Source organism: Lytechinus variegatus, chromosome 2 (genome assembly GCF_018143015.1).
Source record: "Lytechinus variegatus isolate NC3 chromosome 2, Lvar_3.0, whole genome shotgun sequence".
Classification (NCBI taxonomy): Eukaryota; Metazoa; Echinodermata; class Echinoidea; order Temnopleuroida; family Toxopneustidae; genus Lytechinus; species Lytechinus variegatus.
In genome coordinates, this window is record NC_054741.1 from 23047232 (window position 1) to 23066136 (window position 18905).

Below are 18905 nucleotides of genomic sequence, written 5' to 3' on the forward strand. Positions count from 1 at the left end.
TTCAAAAATATTTTTTCTTTTAGCCTTGTCTCTGAGACCCCTGACATTTAAAGTGAGTAAAGTAAAATATAACCTATCCATAAACATTTACCAAATCCGAAAAATACAAGATAACTTGAATGAATGAAAGACATGAAAGACTATTCATAAAATGCAAACAGGCAACACAAAACTCCATACAACCACGCCCTCTCATAGTATCACACTCCAAACACCCCCATTCATTCAACATCCAACACATCCAACACAATAATTCGCTAGTCACCCAATCACACTTCCCCATGCCATTAACGTGGTGATCATGCATATCTAATATGCCAACACCAAGTTAAGCCTAACCCAAACATAATTATTATATCCACAGAACTCCCGTCTATTTCCACAACATTAAATTCTATAGGAACCAAATAATGCGTGAATAGGGTGGCTCCTTTTGCAATTCAAGGAATTAATTGTTTAACACTGCACCTGTCTGGTTTACTGTGGAAAAGAAAATACCCTTTCCATTACTTTCTAAATTACCCCCCCCCCACACACACACACATTAAACCCACTGCAATGAAACTTTTCCGATGTGCCTAAATTTGTTTGAGAATAAACATTCCCACCTTTACGTCAGTCATGTACCATAACAAGCATAAAATAGTAGGGGTTTGGATTAAAAAAAAAAAAAAATCTCATCTAGGTTTTACTCAGATGCAAACATGACATAAAAGAGAACGATCTACTAAATTATTCATCTTCATACTAAAAAAAAGGAGGCTATACAGCTAGCTATCCGTCAAGCTGCAACTAGCTATAACATATCTTACGTCACTGATGTAAGGATAATCAAACGATGGAAATCATGCACCATTACCCTACAACTCCATATCTATATTTTTAAAGTGAGTGTATTATAGTAATACCAATTCATAAATCTTCCATTTCAAAGACCACTGCGGTGACAAATATTATTGAAAACAAAACACCCCCATTTCATTATCAACATTCCATGCTCCGACAGTAAAGAGTAAGCAAGTTGTAAAGCTAAAACCTCGTATTATTTAGTTTCATTAAGACGCATAACTAATCAAATCGCATTCTTTTTTTTCCACAAATATTTTCCAAAGATTGATAGCATTGCCTTGCCCGGGTTATGCATCAGAGCCCTAATTAGAGCAGAGAGAGACAAAAAGCTAGGAAGACCTACACTTTGCACGTAAAAAAAACTATTTCATTCCATACACAATTAAAGGAAATAAATAAATAATGAAGGAATGGTTTCTTGTTCCTGCTCTGAGCATATACATGTTTTCAATAATATCAACATTCCAGTCCCTTTTTTTTTTATAATGAGGACTAAACATTTTTTTTTTCACTCAAATCAAATTCATTCAACATCCAAACATATCCAACGCATCAATTCGCCATACACCGAACCACACGTTCCCATGCCATCAACGTAGTGGCCACGCGTATCTAATATGCCAACCCCAGGTTAATAACCCAAACATAATACATCCAACTCATTAAGGCGCATTACTAATCAAATCGCATTCCTTTTTTTTTCACAAGTATTTTCCAAAGACTGATAGCCCTGCCTTGCCGGAGTTATGCATCAGAGCCCTAATTAGAGCAGAGAGAGATAAAAAGCTAGAAAGACATACACACGTTGCACGTGAATGGTTAACTACACCTGCACTTTGCACGTAAAAAGCAATTACGTTCCATACACAATACAGGAAATGAATAAATGATTAAGGAATAAATTCTTGTTCCTGCTCTGAGCATATACCGTTTTCAATAATATCGACATTCCAGTCCCTTTTTTTCTTGCTAATGAGGACTAAAGACCTATTTACTCTAATCATATCTGAATGACAATGCCCCCCATTTACACTTCGTATTTGCTCGCAATGAAAAATCACCCCTTATACATTTTTGTAACAATACATGAACTGTATAGTGTACAGTAATAGGTATATTATTTGGATCACATTCTTCTCCCTCTTTTGTATATTCAATTTACATGATCTAAGCTCACCACATCAATTCCATTCACGAAAAGAAAGAGAAATAAAACGAGATGCTGTTACCTAGAATTGCTTGGTGTATTGCCTACAATAGGCACCAAAATAACCAGTGATGCAAATCAGACCTATAACCCGTTCAAGATTGCATGAATCAAATTAGATTCATTAGTGTGTGTGTGCGCGCGCGCACACACACACACGCACACACACACATTAGGGCAGACATGACAAAAACAAGTTAAATCTTTTTTTTAAAGATGTACATGTTTCTTTTATTTTTTTTCTTATTTACAACTGCTTTGTTCATCTGAAAATGAAAGACCTGAAAAAGTAATCAGTTCATAGTCCACATGGCTATCTTTTCTTCTTGACTGAATATCACGGCTTTCAAAGTACCGATTAAGTAAGGGTACCGGTAAAGATAAAAGTCTTTCACATTATCTTTCACATTATCTTTCACATCTACCAGATCAATGATACATTAAGATGGGAGTGGAAGTTGGTGTGTGTGTGTGTGTGTGTGTGTGGCATGGGTGGTGTTTGGGGATTGATAAATGACAGAGAGAAAGGACTGGTATTCAAAACATCCTTTTAACTCTTAATCCATCGATCATGAATATCTCATATCAATTTTTTTTGTATGCTATACCTGTCCAAAATTGGAAGGAAAAATCCTGCGCAGGCCCATTTTCATACCTCTAACTTAAGTGAACCCTGTTCATCGAAGCATTATTTTTTTTTTCAATTTTTTCGTTTCATATGAAAGGTTGGTCCTTTAGCTTTCCATACATATTGACATTTTTTCATGAAATAATATATGCTCAATTTGGCAACCATTTCAAAAGTGTTACGTTTTTTTTAGACACACGGTATAGTGGTCGTCCACACGACATGATGGGCAGCTCTTTCGGAACAGGGATACTGAAGAATGAATCAAAAAATATTTTGAGATAAAAGCAGGTTGAATTTAATTGAACTGGGAAACGTAAAGTGATTCATAATTTTATCTTCTATACAAACAATTTGATATCAACATGAATTTAAAAAGGTTTAGACGTTACCATTGGTGGTTAAGGTGAAGATTGATAATTATGATGATCAATTTTGTCAAAAGTTTTGATTGATCTTTAATATTCCTAATAAGAAAGCAAATAATGTAAAATAATGTAAAATAATGTAAATAATGTAAAAGAAAAAAGTTATGGTTATTAGAAATAAGAATGAACTATTCTAATTTGTTTCAGGAGCGTAAAACAAGATCAAACTGTTATCGAGGATGTCTTTGCTCAGTATTTGATAAACGAAAATATACCTAATGATTTAGAAATATTCATCTCAGTTTTATTAACAAGAAGTCTAATCTAAACGAGACGCAAGCATTTGAGATATAATAATTTATTTAAAGGGGAAGTTCACCCTGAAGAAAAGTTTATTGTAAAAATAGCAGAAAAATTAATAAAAAATATCGGTGAAGGTTTGAGGATAATCCGTCAAAGATTAAGAAAGTTATTAGAATTCAAAGTTTTGGATTTGTGACGTCATATGCGAGCAGCATTCCTACATAGCGAATGGTAAAAAATCAATGAATTTCAAATTTTGTATGGTTCCTGATGACTTTATTTTGTTTTCTATCTATGATCGGGTGTGAAATGATTTGTCTATTGATATACAAAAGGCACTGTAGAAACCATTTTCAATTTTGTGAGAAAATGACATTTCTTTGATTTTTTTACCATTCGCTATGTAGGAATCCTGCTCGCATATGACGTCACAAATCCAAAACTTTGAATTCTAATAACTTTCTTAATCTTTAACGGATTTTCCTCAAACCTTCACCAATATTTTTTATTAATTTTTCTGCTATTTTTACAACAAACTTTTCTTCAGGGTGAACTTCCCCTTTAATTATGTTAATTATGTAAAAACACAAATGCTTATTGATTGATTGGTTTTATTTATATAAACACGGTAAAAAGCCCTCGATCAGCCAATGGCTGGTTTTCAGCGAGGCCGTGCAATATACAAACAAAACAAAGAATAACATATCATAACAAAGGAAACTAAGTAAAACAAAAACCTATATACAACCATATAGAACCATCAGGTCTAGGGACTCTTGAAAAATTCTGAACAAATATTCTTAAAGAAATATGGTTTGAGAAAAGATTTACTAGACTCTCTTTATAATTCTTTTATTCTAAATCTTTTTATTGTCTTTGTAAATTCAACATTTGTCAGGAACTTTTATGATCACAGACAGACAACATGATGGTAGCGATTCTTATCAATAAGGTACCGTGGCCAAGTGGTCTAAGGCGCCTTCGTGGCTATACATGGAAAGTCCGGGGTCCAATCCTTGCCCGCGGAACCTTTATGCTTGTGAGCAAGGCAGATAACCGAAAATGCTCTTTTAATCCTGCAGTCAAATAAATGAAAGTGCTACATGCATTAATGGTAACTAGGTGTGCACTTTAAAAAAAATACAAACAAAATGTTGGAATCTCTTGTGAATCTTTATCTTAAAAATGGTATTGAAATGATACAAAGAACCACTTATTTGTAATTATAGAGCTGTAGATTTGTAGTTGCTGTATCGATTTTGATACTGCAACATTTTCGACAAAAGCCTCTTAGCTCTCTATTGAGATTTGACTTTCATTTTCAAAGGAATTGGTGCGTTGTTGAGGGCTGCACCGTAGTAAATGCGAAAACTCTCTATTATCACGATCAAGGATAGCGATCGCCCGCAGATGGCGTCTAGTCGAATATGTTATGGTCGAATATTTAGCTTGATTTTCATATTATGCAAGGACGTTTGCACCCAATAACCTTTTGACTGAGTGATTCAAATAAACGAATGTTTTATTCTGGGAACGTAACAAAGATGTGCCTTGACAAACACAACCGTAGTTAGGGGAGGGTAGGGAATAATGGAATAATTTTGAACTTGCATAATGACGTCATCACCGACACAGAGACAATGACACGGACAATATCAGATAAATATTGTTTGTACTTTATCAACCACAATTCATGACTTTCCACACTGCAGAAACCCCGGTTTTGATTTAACACCAGCCCGGAATCTATATTATGTCCACACGAGAGAAGTATTGAAACAACACCAGTTTAGAATCAAGCCACAATTCATGACTTTCCACACTGCAGAAACCCCAGTGTTGATTTAACACCAGCCCGGAATCTATATATGTCCACACCAGAGAAGTATTGAAACAACACCAGTTTAGAATCAAACCGTTGCTATTTTAATAATGATTGATGTTGTATAAACACCTATCTGGTGTTAGACTAATACCAGTTATTTTAAAATAGTATAATTTTCAATTGGGGCGAAATGGCACAAACTTGGAGCAAAATGGTCCAATGGATTTGGGCAAAACGGAAAACCTGTTCCATTTCATTTTGTCCCTTACCGTTTATAGTCCATTTTGCCCCAGTGGTGTATATTTACTTATAAAATCGGTTTACGTGCAAAATTCCCGAAGCAAAGAAGGCATGCAAAAACGTGTGTCTAACGTTGATATCTTTATGATTACTATATATTTTATAAAAATTGATACAGCAACTACAAATTTACAGCTCCATAATCATCCCCTTATCTTAGATCACGAGGGTGAAATAACTTTGAAGAGGAGTTACTCGGATGTGTTCAGATGTTGCTGGATGAAAGTTCATGGTTGATGTTATGCCGCCATGTCGTCTACTGCAAAGAATTTGTTATGAGGGCGTACTTAGTTAACTTATGCAAATTCCGTTTTGCCCCTAGGGTCCGTTATGCCCCACCTTCCCCTACTATGAAATTCAGATGCATAATTTCTCTCCCCGCTTGTGTTGATAGATTTCATATGCCATGATAGCAATATGGAGTTCGTACAAATGAAGGAATGGTACAAATATCATCCCGATGACGAGTCCTACATTTCCTTCAAAGAACATACTCAAGACAGGCCACTCTTCTTCATGAGACAAACTATCCAATAACCACTGTGTAGCATTGACCATTCCTACAGCCAATAAGCATCGGGATGTCCATTTCATTTCCTGGTAGTCGTTGAGTTGCTGATGCTCTACCTTTAAGATAAAGGTAGATTGGATGCATTTACAAAGAAGACCGAAGACACAGCTGAAGACGCTTACCAGGTTAAGAACCATCTCATCATGGGATAATAGTCCAGGACCTGACACGAGGTTCCCTAAAGATGACACGAAACAAAACATATCAAACAGACACGCTCCAGAGAGAGAAATTAAAAGCATTGTGTTATTTTTCTCTGATGGGGTGTTGACAGAACGTACATCATATCTGGTCGATAAATTTCGATTGCCCTTTTTAGTTACTTTCGCCTGTTTTATGATTACCAACAACACTGGAGTGAAAAACATCATTTGTAAAATCCATTGGATGTTGATGCCATTTGGGTAATTTTCTCCAGCTAGAAGGTAATTGCTTATTCCAAAGTATATGACGCATAGCAGCAGAGTTATTGATAATACCTTTTCTTTTTCGTTTCTCATAGTCTTGTTATAATGGTAACTTGTAGTAAAATCATGACACATTCTGTTGCCTAAATTACCACTACGTACAGACTCCATCTCAATATTATCATTAAATAATGGTGATAATTCAGATAGGTTTTTGGAAAGCTTTCTCCTGTTCAGAATTCTGTTGGTAAAGTTTCTTAGAGTGATCCAATTTGAACGTCGAGTGATGGATTTAATATGGATGGTAGATTGGCATGTGTTTGTGTCTTTCATCAGGGATTTGACGTGCTCTGGGAGAATCTGTGACCACATTTCAATTAGCAAAAGGGCCAGCATAACCGGAAGTTCAACTGTAAATGTTAGCGAAATATCACCGATACCATGAAGCACTTCACCTAAAGTGGAATTCATCGGACAAGGGTAGGGTGTGCGGTGCTCACCATTCGCAAGAATTGCAAATGGTCGCAAAAGCTTCTGGATGGATGTCCAAATAGCAACCTGGATTAGGAGGACAAAAGACCACCATATCTTGGGCACTGGAACAAAGTGGGCATCCTTAAAGGTAGGGATGAAGTGAAAGTTCAAGATGTAGAGATAGATAAATTGACTTAAAACAACCAATAACTGCATGGTCAGCTCCTTGTTGGTCTGGGCTGTCGGGTTGAGTGGTGAGTGTTGGTTTAAACAAATGATATTTGTCATTATAATAGGTGGTATGGATAGGAGAGCCAGACCTGAAAATATATACGAAATGTTCAGCGTTACATTGCTGACTCTTGTAATGTTGTCAAGTAGTTCTTCACTCAGTGAACCAGGAATCAGTTTTTGAGAAAAGCCATCAATCTCGACAGCAACGGTTGAATCGCGGAACTTGATCTGACATATTATGTTCAAACAGTGCTTACAACGTTGAGGCCACAGCACCAATCCCCATTCATGCAATTTCTTTACCCTCAGAGTCAACCATATCATACCTACGAGTGCAGATACTACTAATAAATTCATAAATATATTTCGAAGAACGTAAAGCATAGCAAAGAATGTCTTTGCAGAATGTTTCCGGGGAAGAAACGGGACATATATGACGATGAGTCCTGTAGCTGCCATGACATACATAACGACACGGTAAGCACTAGTTTCCTGAGAGATTCTCCGCCTTGGTACTAGATCAGTAATCCAATGGTTGCGATCACCACAGGACGTTCTAGTTCCTATATCAGGTCCAATTTGATGATCATGAGGATCAATCTCTGGGTCGAGAGAAAGACGGTCTTGACTGATATTTTCAGCGTCTTCAGAGAAGACCTGAGTGGTTAGTGTCGAGCTGTTTTGATCTAGTTGTTCTACCATGACTAGGCTGATATTTTACCATCGACACTTTACACCGTGAATGCCTTTGAACAGCTGCTTCTTACCGCCGGCTCTCTGGTAAGAAGGATATTTTGTCTCGTTGTCACCTATAGTACCAAAAGAAATTGACATACTTTCTGTTAGAAAAGGAAAAGACAAATAAAAAAAAAACTGCCGACAATTTTGTATGACTTGATAATCTGATAACCTTTCTTCTCTTCTGTAAACCCGTTTTAGTCAGTTTTTCTTTTAGGAAAATATCGACCGTGTTTTTAGTTGATAACCCTTTTGTTAGGAGGGATGCACTGAGGACTTGTCGATTTTCGGGGAAGCTAATGTCGACCCATTCTACCTTTGCGGTCGACTATTTCCTGGACGAAACTACATTTTGGACAAAGTAAGCCTCACCCCAAACAATTCGTAACTTGAAATACTGTGAGGAAAAAGGTTGACGTCTGGTGGATCCAAGGGGGCACATCCGGCTCCCCCTTTGAAACCCACAGTCATTTATTTTACGTAAATATGCCGGTCTTACACGAGTGTGCCCCCTCTTTCGAAAGTCACAGCATATATTTGTCCTTCACACAAAAATGAGGACCCCCTTTTTTTTTGCTTTTCAAAATTTTGCGTGTATGAAATGACCTTCAATTTTAGGTGAAAACCCACTTTTTTGGCTTGTCAAATTATCCTCGGGAAAATGTGACCCCCCCTATTTGCAAATCCTGAATCCGGCCCTGTTCTGAAGGTTCGTAATTCCGAAACACGTAAATTGCCTATATACCCTAACGAAAAAATGATTCGTTAATCCGAACATTATTTTGTGGCGTTATTTCGAAAGTTCGTTAATTAGAAACGAAATAAGGTTCTTTATTCCGAAGGTTCGTGAGTCCGAAAACGAAATAAGATTCGTAATTCCCAAGGCTCGTTAGTCCAAAAATGAAATAAGGTTCGTTATTCCGAAGTTTGGTAATTAGATAAATGAAATAATCTGTGGCCAAGCCGAGAAAAGATGAAAAATATCCGTTGGCACCAAAATGCCCATTTTGACAAATAAGTGCCCTGTTTGGCTTTACCCCCAAACAAAAATACGTCCCGCCGCCCCTGTCTTCCCAACCTCATAACAATTGAACATCAACGGTGTTTCTACCCCCCCCCCCCCTTCCACCACGCTTACCTTCCTGTCTTCAAGGCTTCGCCACGGATTATTTTATTTTTCGGACTAACGAAACCTTTGGATTAACAAACTTTATTTCGTTTTCAGATTAACGAACCTTCGGAATTACGAACCATCGGAATTACGAACCTTCGGAATAACGAACCATTGGAATATTCGAACCTTTGGAATAACCGATGTAACCCAGGAAAAATGACCAGGGATTCGTAACACAAAGGTTAAACGATTAATCGAACACTCGATTTTCACGATTGATTGTACATTGTAGTCAATGGAATCAATCGTAGAAAAATGTTATACGATCATTGCTAAGCTTTGTGTTACGGGCCCCAGATGATTATTTTATTGTAGATGATTATTTTCAAAGTTAAAGCAACTCTTCACAATTATCGTCTTCTCTCTCGAATCAGTGAACTTACCGGCTTTCAACGAGTCACCATACCCCTTTTTCATATTTGTCAGAAGTTATCGATCAGCACCACTTCATCATTGTCTTTTCATTTGATTGCTTTGTTAAGATGATCTCGTTTAATTGATGCCAATAAAAATTCGATCATTTCAATATTCACTTTGACACAAGTCTCCTTGTCGGTGGTCAGAATTTAGTATAATGGTGGTATTGACTTACTACTTCGTATTTCTCTACTTCTGGTTAATGTCGCAGTCAGTTACCTCCGACTAATGTCGCAGTCAGAAGTGAAGTCACACAATCGAAATCGACTCCAAACTGTCATGAAAAACAATGAAACAATCGGTTTCTATTCATTTTCGTCGATGTGACAAAAAAGGAAATCTCTCTCGAAACTGTACTGAAAAAAATAATGATGATAAAATTGGGGACTGTTACTTTGTACAACATATCAATTTTTTGGCCGTAGACTTACAATGGATTTCGTTTTATAATACTTAATGTTCAGTATATATTTACTTCTAGAACCTGCATAAACTTAGGATTGGTAAAAGGAGAAACCCTAAAGTTGACAGATGTGCAGAGATGGGGTCGCAATTAAGTGATAATGATTTATCATTGTAGAAGTTGTCTGTATCTAAAAAAAAAACAGTAACAGATTTAAAGCACAGTAGGTTTCACAATAGCCGCCCCATCGCTTCAGTGTGAAGTATGTGCATGTGTGTTGTGTGAGGGTGTGTGTGTTGTGTTTTTGCGTACACAGCAAAAGCTGTGGTGTTAACCGGTGTACATAGAGGACCACACCAGTTATTTTACACCGGTGTTAAATTGGTGGTGTCAGTTTTACACCTATAGGTGTTATTACAACACCTTTTGTTGTTACATTTATACTCTTTGGTGTTACGTTTAATCTCTAGGGTGTAATTTTAACACCTCAGGGTGTAGTCCTCTATTAACACCAATTGGTGTCAGTTTTAACACCACAGTTTTTACAGTGTATAATGTCTGTTTTAATAAAATTGTAAATAGTCTAGTCTAGCATCTTGACATAATTATAAACACCTACTTTCTTTTGTATCCTGTAGATTAGTATCTCCTATTAGTCCGGGGGGCTGGGAAAGTTTATTCAGCTGATCGGGTACAAAAGGTTTGATGGTCCCATCATGTTGGCATGAAGGTAGTCATCAAGGGAAAGTGTTGCTGCCTGGCCATATCCTGTACGGAAGGCCCAGATGGCCCCAAATAGGGGCCCCAAAAATTGGTTTATTCATCTGAAAAGGTACATGACTGATTCTTTTTGCAATGGACCGAGTATACATTGGGATTTCCCAAAACACCCATACCAGCAACTTTATTCTGTACGGGGGCCCAGACAGTAGCCCCAAAGTGGCCATATATCCTGTATATGTCCCACGACTAATTTATCAAGCTAAAAATGTACATGGATAATTCCTTTTGCAATGGAGGCAGTATACATTGGGATTTTCAAAAATACCCATGCAGCAATTTTATTCTGTACGGGGGCCCCAGACAGTAGGCCCAAAGGGCCCCCTGAAAATGGGTTTATTCAGCTGATAAGGTACATACCTATTTTTTTTTGCAATGGACCGAGTATACATTGGGATTTAAAAAAAATACCCATGCCAGCAATTTTATTCTGTACGGGGGCCCAGACAGTATGCCCGAAGGGCCCGCCGAAAATGGATTTATTCAGTTGAAAAGGTACATGGCTATTTTTTGGCAATGGACCGAGTATATATTGGGATTTCGCAAAATACCCATGCAAGCAACTTTATCCTGTACGGGGCCCAGACAGTAGCCCCAAAGTGCCCATATCTCCTGTATAATATGTCCTACAACTAATTTATTAAGCTAAAAATGTACATGGGTAATGCCATTTGCATTGGAGGCAGTATACATTGGGATTTTCAAAAATACCCATGCCAGCAATTTTATCCCGTATAGGGGGCCAGGCAGTAGGTCCGAAGGGCCAATGTAAGGGATGGGAGTGTTCAGGAATATCCATCCGAATTAGACAAAATAGTTTGAGAGGCCGATTACTGTACAAAAGCAATATGGCCCCTGAAATTGTGGCTAATCTAGCTTCACGCTCTGAACCACTTTTTATTGGGATTGCCTGACATTGTAAAATGGCAACAGCCGCCTATTCTGATTTGCCTTCAACCACTTGTCAGTGCTTCCAGACTACTCTACATCATGGCTTCCACAACTCAGGTGAGAAATGTTAATTGTACTCATAAGTTTATTCAAACCGATTTGACTAATTAAACTATCTGTTGAACATAATAATGATCAAGAATCATACATTAGTTATCAACAATAAAAGTTTTATTATAAAAAAATTATTTTATGATCACAACTGCCCTCATTTTCCAGATACAATGTCCCGCCATGCGTGGATCAAGTGGGCCTGAAATGCCCCCCCCCCTCCTCCCCTCAAAAGAGGGGGGATAGAAAAGAGAAAAGGGAATGGGAAGGGGACTGAGAGAGAAGAGAAAAGCAGATCGGAAAGGATGAGAGTTGGAAAAGAGAGAAAATGGTGAAGGGTTGAGAATGAAAAGAAGGAAATAGAAAACGAGAAGGGAACGGGGGAGGGGAGAGAAAAGGAAGGGGAGGAAGAGAGAAAATGAAAAGGGGCATGTAGATGGAAGAGAGTGTGAAGGGGACAAAGAGAAAATGAGAAGGGAAGAGGGGAGAGAAAAGGAATGGGGAAAGAGACAAAAAAGGAGAGAAAAGGAAAGGAGAGAGAGAATGAAACTGGGAGAGACTAAAGAAAAGGGACAGTGAACAAAATAGAGGAGAGAGGGAAGGGGAAGGGAAGAGAAAGAGGAAATATAAAAACTAAGAGATACAGGAAGAACAGAATAAAAGATAGAGAAAATGAGAAAAAGGATAATTGGATTAAGGAAATTGATTGAGGAAACATGCAGGATATAGAGACGATCATAATGATAATATGGAAAAGAGAAATGAATAACAGTAAATGGAAGAAATGTTTTTTTAACAAAAGCCCTTGCCGTCTCGTAAAAAATAAAAAAATTAAAAGGGAAATATATATGGGAAGATGTAGTTGGATCTTGGAAGTTGAAGCAGCCTCGTACCTTTGATGGCGACACAAAGGATTATGAGGGACAAAAGAGGAAAATAACAAGAATGGAGGAAGAAGTTTTTAAAAATACATAGATGTGGAAATGGAAAGAAAAGTAACCAAAAATATCACACCTTTCAGGTTAATAAATCAAAATACTATTCTATTATATTCGGGCCTTGAACTGTAATCAACAAAAGTGATGGTAGTATTAGGCACACGGCAAAATAATCCCATATCCATAGCCCTTGTTGTGATATTACAAACCACTTGAAAGTGGAATTTGGGGATACGCCATTCTGCGCGCTCGCTTCGCTCGCTACACTGCTACTGTCATTATTTCAGTTCAAGAAAGATTATGCATGTTTCATTCTATTTTGTAAACCCTCACTTATAGTGTAGTTATGTAAATTATTATCCCTCTATGTATTTAGCCCAGTAAATCAAATGTGGGATTTCCGCCAGTTCCAAGCATATATATTCGATATCCCCAAATGAAACTACATGTATAGGCCTATTTATTGCAAACTGGGCCCCTTTCAGGCATATATTACTGGAAATAAGGACCGATGTATACTGATTACACTACAAAATTAATTACCATGTACTAGTATATCCTGTTATCCTAGGGGCTTTTGGGGTTGACTGCATGTCTGGGCCTTATACAGAATAAACTTGATGGCATTGGCATGATTGGTATCTTTTAAAAACCTTAGCTGAGTGCATACAAATTCCATCCAAAAAGGTTATACCCATGTATCACTTCTGCCGAAAAAAATTGGTTGTTAGACATCCGTTTCCTTTTTAGCTGCTATCTGGGCCCCGTACAGGATATAGTTGCTGGCATGGGTATTTTGGGAAATCCCGATGTATACTCGGTCCATTGCAAAAATAATTAGCCATGTACCTTTTCAGCTGAATAAACCCATTTTCGGGGGGCTCTTTGGGCCTACTGTCTGGGCCCCCGTACAGGATAAAGTTGCTGGCATTGGTATTTTTTTTAAAATCTCAATGTATACTCGGTCTATTGCAAAAAGAATTAACCATGTACCTTTTCAGCTGAATAAGCCAATTTTTTGGGCCCCTATTTGGGGCCATCAGGGACTTCCGTACAGGATATGGCCCGGCAGCAACACTTTTCCTTAATAACTGCCCTCATGCCAACATGATGGGACCATCAAACCTTTTGTACCCGATCAGCTGAATAAACTCTCCCAGCCCCCGGACTATATGTATCATGTTATTAGTTATGCTAATTATTCCACGGCCCCGATCAGAAGCATGGCTTCTATTAAAAGGGGTCCTACACTGTTTAGAAAAACCCTGATTTTACAGAAAAAAAGTGAAGATTTTGCAGAAAGCAATAACAGATCCATTCTGTAAATTCATAAAACAAGAATTTTTCTGCAATTTAACAGTACAAGTCTGTCTAATAAGGAGGAAAAGGGTGTTTTCTTTAAGAAAATGTGTAAGGTTACATACACCAAATATCAATTTCCTGTAAGATTACGCAATCTGGTAAGATTAGAGGTGTTCTCGAGACTCTGCTGCAGGAACTTCTTTTATTTTAAGGATAAATTTCTAACAGTGTAAAACCAACTCGTCTTTATTATAATCTAATGTGTTTAACGACATCAACCGTTACGATGACAATACTCATTACCATCTTGATACATGAATGAATAAAAGTGAGAAAAATCTTTTTATTAAAACTATTTCTAAATCTCAGTGAGGCCGTTTCAATTAAGAAACGTTGCACTAGCTGAATCACTCATGTTGTTAGCATTACCGATTCTGCTAATTTTCACCAAAATTAGATCTCTGACTTTATTTTCTGACGTTATTCCGAAGGTTCGATAAATTAGAAACGAAATAACGTTCTTTATTCCGAAGGTTCGTGAGTCCGAAAACGAAATAAGATTCGTAATTCCCAAGGCTCGTAAGTCCGAAAAGGAAATAAGGTTCATTATTCCGAAGTTTGGTAATTCGATAAATGAAATAATCTGTGGCGAAGCCGAGAAAAGAGGAAAAATATCCGTTTGCACCAAAATGCCCATTTTGACAAATAAGTGCCCCGTTAGGTTTTACTCCCAAACAAAAATACGTTCCGCCGCCCCTGTCTTCCCATCCTCATAACAATTGAACAGCAACGGGTTCAAGGCTTCGCCACGGATTATTTTATTTTTCGGATTAGCGGACCTTCGGAATAACGAACACTTTTTCGTTTTGGACTAACGAACCTTCGGATTAACAAATTCAATTCAATTCTTTTTTATTTCATTTCCATTCAAAACATAATACAAAGTAATATAAAACAATACAAATCAAATACAATTTTACAGAAGGGCATTCTTACTTCGTAAAAAAACAACAACAGTATAGTAAAGAGCAGAAATGGAAATGAGGGGGATCCACTAAAAAGCAAAGCTTGTAAAATTGTGGATCCCCCTTGGAAAAGAAGAAATTATAGTCGACTTACTATATGCGTACATGCATGTATTACAGGAAAGAAAAAGAGAAAAAGAAATCATATTGACGGAAACATAATTACTGAACAAATGCAAAACTTTTCACACAAAGAGGTCTTCGTTGTAAAGGATATGTTGCGCAAGACAGAAGAAAAATAAAACAGAGAGAGGGGATGACAAGACGTAGAAGACAAGACAAAACAAGAGACAGGACAGTACAAGACAACTATTTTTAAAAAAGGAGTAAAACTGAGAATGGGAAAGGGCTGACTATGAACCAGCTTGATCTGGTGAAATAACAAAAGATATGACTGGACAATATAGATGAAAAAAGATAAAATAAAAGTGAAAAAATATAAGGATTATAATCAAGATAATGAAGTGTTAGTTCCGTTGCGAATAATTATAGGAATTAAGCAGGATAAGTTTGAGTTTACGTTTGAATGAATTCAAGGAGACACTGTCTTTAACATTATTAGCGAGTGAGTTCCAGAATTTAGGACCGTTGAATAGGAATGTATTTTTGGCCAGTAAAATAAAAGCAAGTGAGAAAAATATTCTTACTATCTCTAAATCTCAGTGAGGCCGTTTCAATTAAGAAACGTTGCACTAGCTGAATCACTCATGTTGTTATAGCATTACCGATTCTGCTAATTTTCACCAAAGTTAGATCTCTGACTAAAAAACCCATGAACGTATCCCCATTGTACATGTTGAAGCGGGCAGCTATTTAAAAGAATTGAACCATAAATCCTTAAAGTTAAAAATTTATCACCCTAAAACAAAGTATAAGAGAAATACATACCCTGGATCTTTCATGAAAATGCTTCACAACTCAAAGAATCAGACCTCTCGTACAATATACACCCTGCTGGAAATGATTGACAACTAGTACATGCAGGATATACAATGTTAGCAGATCGTACAAACATGTTTGATTGTAATAACGAAAGTTAAATTGCTTTCATACACATTCCAAATTGTGTATATTTCATAACATGAATTGAGGCAAGTATGCGTGTCAAATTTCTTTTATTCAGGTATTTCCTTCTCAAGATAATGTAATGAATATTGGGTTTAAAATGTATGGTCTTGTGCCAGAACGCTTAAAAGTAGAAGTAAAGGAAGATTTCTTTTTTTTTTATTTATCGTCAGGATAAGACGCAAAATATGATAAATAAATTGTGGGCGCATCGTGGTCTAGTGGTTCTGACTCTCGCATTTCAAACAGAGGTCGTGGTTTCGAATCCTAGCCATGGTGTGTTTTCCTTCAGCAAGAAATTTATCCACACTGTGCCGCACTCGACCCAGGTGAGGTAAATGGGTACCGGCATGAAGAAATTCCTCAAGGAGCTGTGCGCACAAGAATCGGCAAAAGCCTGTCGTGGGTAATATAGGAGCGCCTTGAGCACCTAGTAAGGTGGAAATGTGCGCTATACAAATCATATCATTATTATAAATAAGGAATGACAAAGAGGACGGAGCGACAGAGTGGGGTTTTGGGGAAAAGGGGGAAACCGCACTGTCAACACTGCCGCGTATGACGGCGCGCAGTCATATGCGGCAGTGTTGATAGTGCGTTGGGCATGCATTGGTCTTGGTCTTGAAAAAGAGAAATTTTCCAAATTCAATTTCTTTTTAACTGAGAATGATGTGTATGTGAATCATTATGGTGAAAAATATTTGCTCTTATGTAATGTTAAATAGTTAAATAAAATGATTATCAAATGAAACGTTTCTTACCTACACTTTTTGCAGTATAAGTGGCCATTGAAGCTCCAATGAAAAAAATCCTTTTAGTTACTGCACATTTTCTGTTTGATTAAAAAACAACTTTTTAATAAATACTCTTCCAAATGACTTTCAAATAGAACTACATAAATTATACATATAAAAATTATCATATTGGGAACTGCAATCAGAGTACTGTAGCGTATAATTTACAATGTAACTTCTAAAAAACATTTCAGTAACATATTTTGGCTCAAAATGCTTAATTTGAATAATGACAGATATTCCTGCTTGCTCCCTACCCTTCCTTATCGCAAAAAAAATCTCCTTAATTCCCACTGGTGCTTATTATAATGATGAGTATCTTTATTATTGTTTCTATTCTCAAGTCAGAAATATCTATTTTTTCTACTAAAATGCAAGAATGAAAATAGCAAAAATGAATAGTTGCACCTATAGCAGCTTTTACATCTATAGTGATCTTAACTATAAACTTTTTGTCAGGGTGAACTTTAAAGAGTATGTATATGGTGATGAAAAAATCATATGAATGAGACAGGAACACACACACACACAAACCCTCACATGTATGTATATATATATATATTGTTAAAACATAGAGAAGGAACTCAAGAAAACAAAAATGAAAAGAGGAAGAAGAAAGTTTTTATCTGATTCATGAACACAAATAGAAACTCGTGATCCGACATGCACTTGTTGACACTTGACATCGAATAATGATATTCAATTAATCACATTTATTTTCATCCTTCATTTCATCTATCTATCTATCCATCCTATCTATCTATCTACTTATCTACCTATCTACCTACTTATCTACCTATCTATCTATCTTTTATCTGTCTGTCTATCTATTTATCTTTTATCTATCTATCTATCTATATATATATCTGTCTATCTATCTGTCTATCTACTTACCTATCTATCTATCAATCTATCTATCTATATATATATATCTGTTTATCTATCTATCTATCTACTTACCTATCTATCTATCAATCTATCTATCTATATATATATCTGTTTATCTATCTATCTATCTATCTATCTATCTACTTACCTATCTATCTATCTATCTATCTTTTATCTATTTATCTTTTATCTGTCTATCTATCTTTCTATCTGTTATCTGTCTATCTATCTATCTATCTATCTATCCATCCTGTCTATCTATCTGCCTATCTATATATCTATCTATCTGCCAATCTATCTATCTATCTACTTATCTACCTATCTATCTACTTATGTACCTATCTTTTTATTTGTCTGTCTACCTATCTATCTATCTTTTATCTGTCTATCTATCTATTTATCTTTTATCTATCTATCTATCTATCTATCTGTCTGTCTATCTATCTATCTATCTATCTATCTACTTACCTACCTATCTATCTATCTTTTATCTGTCTATCTTTTATCTGTCTATCTTTCTTTCTATCTATCTATCTATCTATCTATCTATCTATCTATCTGTTATCTGTCTGTCTATCTATCTATCTATTTATCTTCTATCTATCTATCTGTCTATATATCTATCTATCTATCTATCTATCTATCTATCTACCTATCTATCTATCTATCTTTTATCTGTCTATCTATCTATCTATCTATCTTTTATCTATCTATCTGTCTGTCTGTCTATCTACTTATCTACATATCTATCTTTTATCTGTCTGCCTATCTATCTTTCTATCTGTTATCTATCTATCTATCTATCTATCTATCTATCTATCTATCTATCTATCTTTCTATCTATCTATCTGTCTATCTATCTATCTTTTATCTGTCTGTCTATACTATCTATCTATCTACATATCTAGCTATCTTTTATCTGTCTATCTATCTTTTATCTTTCTGTCTATCTATTTATCTATCTATCTGTCTATCTACATATCTATTTTTTATCTGTCTTTCTATCCATCTATCTATCTCTTTATCTTTTATCTATCTATCTATCTTTTATCTGTCTATCTATCTTTCTATCTGTTATCTGTCTATCTATCTATTTATCTTTCATCTATCTATCTGTCTATCTATCTGTCTATTTATCTATCTATCTCTTATCTGTCTGTCTATACTATCTATCTATCTACATATCTAGCTATCTTTTATCTGTCTATCTATC

At 36.2% G+C, this 18905-nt stretch overlaps 1 protein-coding gene across 1 annotated transcript; it reads right to left on the reverse strand.

Annotated features, from left to right (window-relative positions):
* Positions 1 to 5595: 5595 nt before the first annotated feature.
* Positions 5596 to 15943, reverse strand: LOC121407607. The gene is made up of 3 exons (XM_041598764.1): positions 15834 to 15943; positions 9671 to 9769; positions 5596 to 7975 (listed from the first exon to the last, which is right to left on the reverse strand). Exon 3 carries the CDS (start codon positions 7866 to 7868, stop codon positions 5838 to 5840), a length of 2031 nt encoding a protein of 676 aa, XP_041454698.1. The 5' UTR covers positions 7869 to 7975; positions 9671 to 9769; positions 15834 to 15943; the 3' UTR covers positions 5596 to 5837.
* Between the last annotated feature and the right edge of the window lie 2962 nt (positions 15944 to 18905).